The following is a 6,960-nucleotide window of genomic DNA, read 5'->3' as shown; positions in this document are numbered from 1 at the left end:
TATTCAAATAAAACAAACTCTATCTTTTTTTTTCCCGTCAAAAAACTTTTTTTTTTCAACAACAAAACACAATTTCTTTAAAAGAAATCAACATATCCGCATTATATATCAAGAACTACGTAACTTTGATTTCTCCATCTCACTGAGAGATATGTAGAACCAAAATGCACTCTTATCAAGCACATTAATAAAAATTTCCTTTTTTTTTCTTCTCTTACTTAAGCATACATATATTTTAAAATCACAATAAAAAACAATTGATATTCATACTTAATAATAAAGAGAAATAAATATATTTAAGTAAATATTAATTTTACACAATTAATTATATGTAATCTATTTTAACGGATGTTGTAGGGAGCTAAAATCTTTCCTACGCATAATCGACCCCCAAATTCAAAATTTTATTTCAAATACCACTTTCTTTTTTTTAATGTTTTCTCAATATTTTTTCTATTTTAAAATAAATTTTGGTGGTAATCGCATTAAATTTGAGAAACGCTCGAAAGTTTAGGTCACGACAATATGGATAACCACGGGGTGTATATTATTTTGCCTTGCGTATGGTGGACATATTTTGAAAATATATCCAAATAATATAAAATCAATTTTATATATACTTTCATAATATATAATTTATTACTTTTATAATTATTTTGAATTAAAAATGAATTAAATAAAAATAATTTATGTTTTTGTACTCAAAAGTAAGATCTTTTTAAAAAAACAAGTTTAACAATAGAGATGCGTGTAAAAATGAAATAAAAAAAATCCTAATTCAAGTTTGAATATTGAGTAAAAACTAAACATACATTAAACAATTTTTGTGTGTTAAATTTTAAAGGAAATCTTTTTTATTTCAACGGATTACAATATCTTTTTTCAAAAAATAAGCTTCATTTTGACTAAAATGAAAACAGTTGAATCAAATATAATATTAAGAATTTTAAAAATAAGTTAACAATATACATAAATATTACATAAAATAATTAAAAATAATTAAACTAAAATCTTAATTATAACAACAAAACTGATTTTTTTTATTGCATCAATAATAATATGAGATCTAAATTTTTTAATATTATTTGTGTGAAAAAGAAAATAGGCCTACCAATGTCTTCATACTCTACACATGCCATAAAACATTACACTTTTCTAAAGACATGAAACATTACATTTGGTACAATAAAACGAGCAGATATAATTTTTTTTAATGATGAAGTATTTTAGTACCATGTATCTTTGTATCTATATAATATTTGGCTAACTAATATCGCAGTTCTTTAATTTAATTTCAGTTAACGTTTTAGTCTTTATTTTTGTTTCTTTTGATTTTGTCTTTTATTTTAATTTTAAGTAACAATTTAATCTTTTATGTTTTAAAATATCAACAATGTTATCCTTTTTTTTACAAAAATTCATCAGAATTTTCAAACAAAATCTATAAAATTATTTATCATATTCAATATAAAGCAAATTTCATCAATCAAATGCATAACTTAAATATTCAAATTCATCAAATAAAGAATGAAAATATGAGTTCATTTAAAGATTTAATTTATAAATTTGATGAAATTTACATTATATTAAAGATGATAATTAATTTTATGAGTTTTGTTTGAAAACTTTGATGAATTTTTTTATTTTTGTAAAAAAATGATAGCATAAAAGATTAAATTGTCACTTAAAATTAAAATAAATGACAAAATAAAAAAAATTAAAAAAAAAGATAAATGACTAAAACATTAATTAAAATTAAGTTAAATGACCAGGTTCTATTTAGCCTCAATATTTTTTTTAATTATAATTTGTTAGTATATTTCTTCTAAAAATGAGTTGGTAAATATTAAAAAATGTACGTGAAAATTGTTAAATCATACACTCATTTTTTTTATATAAATATTTTAATAACATACACTATTAAGTATATTTAATTATTTCTAAGGGGACTTTTACTGTACAATTAGAAATTAATATATTTTAATATTATTAAATTAAATCACTAATGATCTAATGACATGTCATCTATAAGTAAGTTTAATTTTATTTTAAATTTAACATCATCAAATTTATAAGTTTTGCATTTTTATTCTATTTTAAAATAATTAATATTTAATAACCAAGTTTATTTTCTATGTCGTTATTCATTGTATGCCTCTGTTGATCTTCATTAAAAATCAAAGACAAAAAATTCAATAAGAATCAAAGACGAATCTGAAAATAATGGCGCAAGACGACAACACAAATATGGATAAATTGAGAGTGAGACATAAAAAAAAAATTCTTATCATAGTTGTAGAACGGTGATTGAAAGTTCTTCTCACTGTATTGGAAGAACGATGGAGGAGAATAGTTTTTTTTGTTGATGTAGCGATTTCACTTAAGAGTATGTTTGGTTGTAGGAAGAAATTGAAAAGAGATAAATTAATGAGAAAGAGTATCAGAAGAGAGAAAGATGTGAGAAATAGAGTAAATTTGTGGTATTGATTGGTACAAAAGAATAAATAAAAAATTGAATTTTTTTTATAAAAAAAAAAGACAATTATCCTATTGATTGGTGATGAGTTGTTAATTGAAGTTCTAACATTAAATTTGAAATTTAATGTAATTGTAAATTATTAATCAACTTTAATTAGATTAATTGAATAATTTAGTTTAATTTTATAATTTATTTATTTTTATTGTGTTTGTCAATGTACATTCATAAGAAAAACAAAATTACATTACATTGAATTAAAATTAATTGCATGCGTTGAGATTTGAAAAATATATGTAGAAAAAGAAAGAAAGTGATGGCTATTGTTGCATTTCTTATCATAAGTGAGCAGAAACACAAAGTAAAAAGACATGGAACCCACCTATATGTTTTCTCTCATATCTATTTCTTTGTTCTTCCAAGCAAGAGAAATATTACATTTTTTTGCATAACTCTCTCGCTTTGATTAATCTCATCTATAAATCAACTCAAATAAACACAGTGGTAAAGATAATGAATTATAAACTTAGGTATAAATTTATTAAATTTGAAGAGATTAAACTCAAAAAATAAATGTAACAGTATAAATAATTTAATCTATTTAATATATAGGATATAAAAGTTGATGTAGAGAAAAATAAATACTTATAATTATTAGTTAAAAAGTTAAACGTATCGACACATTTTTCTTTTTTAAGGTGTCATAGAAATTATGAGTTCTCAATTATACCTCCTTAAAATACTCCGGTTTATAAAGATAGATGGATATACGGTAGCAAATCAATTTTATTTTATTTGGATAAAAAGCAAATCAAAAATCTTAAAACACTAGAAGTGGACCCAAAATACAAATGGCTTAAAATTGAGAAAACGATGGTACGGTGGAATAAACCTATGGCCTTTAACAATGTTGAACACTTTCCAGCAGATGGAAAACCCAACATGACTGACTATACGAGAACAACTTGGATGTTTGTTAAAAGTTTAAACAAAGAAGTTAATTTCATCTGCTCGATCTATCCAATCTTAAATATAAAATAGAAATATTGTATTTAAGATCGGAAAGTAACTTTTTTTTTTTTAATAAAAAAGTTATTGAATTTTCAAAAATATCGTTCTTGTCATGTAAATTTTATTTTAATATTTAATAAAATTTATTAAGGCATATAACATTATATTATTTTATATTTCATTTTTATTTTTTGATATAACAAAGTATTAATATAAAAATTATTTGAATTACAAAAAATATTAACAAATTTATGATATAGCCCAAAATAAAATATAATAATAATAATAATAAATTTTTTATTTATATTTAATTAATTAGATCGATATAAAAAATTTAGTTTAGTATAAACTTGAGTTTGTTGTATGATAGACCACTATCAGTCTAATTTCTACCTTTACTTATCACTTAGTCAATGAGTTTTCCAAAATTTAAGATGTATCATTACTCCTAAAATAAAAGCAATATTATGAGATGTCTTCTAAATACTTGTTACAGAATAAAAAATAGAATATAATTGTTAAAAACCACTCTCAACTGAAAGTATCTAAATACGAAGGACCAAAAAACTGTATTTATTGTAGGAATGTAGCCTTGAAGTGTATGTTAAGATGAAAATAAAGCTGGGTTTAAAGCTACAGTACTCGATCCCCCATTTCCATAGGCCTCATCACTCCATAATGCGTAAACTTTGCGTAAAGCGTAAGCTAAAACCCACAAAGGCCCACATAATAAAGGAGATTAACCAAAGCATCAACCTCACCATCGTCTTAGTAAGACAATCAATTTATGAATAATTAACGAGGATCATTCTTTCTTTTTACGCACGAAACATACTGTCCACTAAATATAAGCTTGATAATTGAAAATTCTCAAACAAACCATTTCTTTGTACATTTTTTCTAGTTACAATTCAGAAACCATTAAAGGAAAAATCGAAATGAAATATCCCATTCTCACTTTTCTACTTACAAACAGAGAATGATTTTTAACACACTACTACAAGTAAAGTAAAGGGGGCATGTAACCCCAATTAACCCTCAATCATCAAACATTACTTAGTAAACTATATACCGTATCTATGAGCAAAAGATACACTATTGACATTTACAGACTTACTTTCACCGATTAACTGAACATATGTACAAACAAGTAGCAAGATAAAATTTTACTTTCTTTTCCTCTTCAGAACCGTTCCTCCAAAAATTCCTTTTCCGTGGCTCTTACGCGTTGGTGTTATGTATCTGTGGTAAAATGAAATTCTAGTGTCAAAAGACATGTGTATTATGTTGTTGTTGTTCTTCTAAGCCAGAGCAGGGATGCTGCAATTACGCCTGTCCCTGTCAAGACAATCGAAACCTTCAATTCTAACAGAAGGTTTGTTACCAAAATTGGCCCGAACACATCCTCCCTTCCTTGAAGAGGATGAGGGAGAAGGTGGCAGACCGGTTGGGGCAGGAACAACCACCCATGATGATGGTGAGAGAGGAGAGAAATTCTCATCCCCAAATCGAGCATCCTGAATTAGTGGGTTAGCTACTCTACTCGGCGGTGACCCGCTGAAAAATGGGGGCGACGAGGATACCAGTGGACAGGATTGTTCCATATCATAATCAATCTCCTGCAAAATCAAACAACAACAAAATTCAACTAAAGGAACAATACTTAACAATTCAACTAAAGGTACACACAACACAATAACACATGTTTCAACAATAATCAATCAATGATTCGAATTTCAACCTATAATCACATAACCTATATAACACATTAACAACCAACTTAAAAAAATAGAGGTGTGATTATTTACCTTGGTGAGAATTGTATCTAACGGATTTGAGTCCGATGAGTTTGAATCACACGGTTCAACCTGGCAGCTGCAGATGGAAAAAACGAAGTATGCAAAAGTTTAATTTAAAGAACATGAATCACAACAAAATTAAAAGAGAAAAGAAGAAAAATAGAGAGAAAATTTACCTGAGATGCCACCGGAAGGCTCTGCCGGGATGGTCGTTGACGGCGAAATTGAGGAGACCGAGGCGGCGGGGCTTAGGGCAAACCACCGAGTCTCTGCCGTTCATCTTCTTCCTCCGAATTTTTTCTTCGAGAAATAAATTTCAATTAAAATCTGAATATCCAAACACACATATAGGCAAAACCAAAATTCAGAACGAGATCTTTTATATTTGGAAACAAAAAATCGATAGCGAAAAATGAAGAAAGAAATCTCGCGTTTCAATCTATTTAAGTACTATTATTTTCTGAAAGATCGGAAACGTGCTTGAATGATGTAACAGCACTAGGTTGAGATCTGGTCAAATTCAAACTTAACGAAAATAAATTATAATCACGTTTATTATTTCTCAACCGTCCAACTTTCATCACCTTAATTATTATTATTATTTTGTTAATTACAAACACCTTAATTAACAACAGATCTTCTGTTTAAAAAACTATAAAATTATTAAATATAAAATAAAAACAAATTATACCGTGAAAATAACAAATAAAACAAAATTACTGTGTAAATGAAAACTGAAATTTCATTAGGAAGAACGGATCACGATATCTAAATTGAGTTTCGGTGAGGCGGATCTGAAAAAGATGAGTATTAATTTTAAGTTTTGATGTTACAATTGAATATGCCAAAAATTGTTTTGAAATAGAAAAAAAAACTGGAAAACGGTTGAGGAATTGAAGAATGAAATGATAGATCTAAACAGAAGAAAGGAGGTAGTAGGAGTAGTACCTGTGATGTGAGATTTGTGTTTAATTAATCTACTGTACAGATGTTCTGAACAAAAAAAATTGAACGGAAAGAAGCAAGTTAAGAGAGAAACAGAATAGTAAAGAGGTTGGGTTTGTGGGGATAGATGAAATGAAAGGGGTGCAGGTGGAACTGCAAGCTTCCAACCATATACTCCTTGTTCCTTTATATTTATGTGTTTATTTATAGATTATTATTTTTTAATTTAATATTTGAGAAGAAGATATTTTAGTATTGTATGGTTAATTCATGCGGGCGGTGCCTCCCGCGAAATATCACATCGATTTTCGCACCCACGAGAATCCATTCTCCATCGTTCTCGCACAGTAAGTAAAGTCTGAAGTCACGTGGCTTAACGTGACTGATGATTTGTGAATTAAAGATTATACGATCAATTTTTCATTATTATCGTATTTGGGAATTAAAGATTATTGCGATTAATTTTTCTAACTAACAATGTTTCATTTTATCTTATAAAAAAAATGAATTTTTAAGGTATATTTAAAAAGTAACATATTTTGTATTGTTAAATTAAAATGATAATAATTAAATAATATATTATTTATGAATAAATTTAATTATTTTATATTCAATATTGTTAAATTATAAGTTTTATTTTGACTCTATTTTAAAATTATATATTTTTATGATTTTAACTAAAATTTTAATTAATAAAATAATTTATTTAATTATTAAAATTAACATTAA

General features: G+C 26.2%; 1 protein-coding gene across 2 annotated transcripts; it reads right to left on the bottom strand.

Moving 5' to 3' along the window:
- Positions 1-4,322: 4,322 nt before the first annotated feature.
- Positions 4,323-6,414, bottom strand: LOC101498397 (uncharacterized). Of its 2 annotated transcripts, none has more exons than XM_004497034.4 (4): positions 6,235-6,414; positions 5,463-5,586; positions 5,296-5,362; positions 4,323-5,106 (listed from the first exon to the last, which is right to left on the bottom strand). In XM_004497034.4, the coding sequence occupies exons 2-4, from the start codon at positions 5,564-5,566 to the stop codon at positions 4,789-4,791; spliced, it is 489 nt and encodes a 162-aa protein (XP_004497091.1). In that variant the 5' UTR covers positions 5,567-5,586; positions 6,235-6,414; the 3' UTR covers positions 4,323-4,788. The 2 variants fall into 2 exon arrangements, with proteins under 2 accessions (XP_004497091.1, XP_004497090.1); XM_004497033.4 differs by having other exon boundaries at positions 5,463-5,613; positions 6,235-6,413.
- Between the last annotated feature and the right edge of the window lie 546 nt (positions 6,415-6,960).

This window comes from Cicer arietinum, chromosome 4 (assembly GCF_000331145.2).
Source record: "Cicer arietinum cultivar CDC Frontier isolate Library 1 chromosome 4, Cicar.CDCFrontier_v2.0, whole genome shotgun sequence".
In the NCBI taxonomy this organism is placed as follows: Eukaryota; Viridiplantae; Streptophyta; class Magnoliopsida; order Fabales; family Fabaceae; genus Cicer; species Cicer arietinum.
This window is presented reverse-complemented; position numbering and strand designations above follow the sequence as displayed.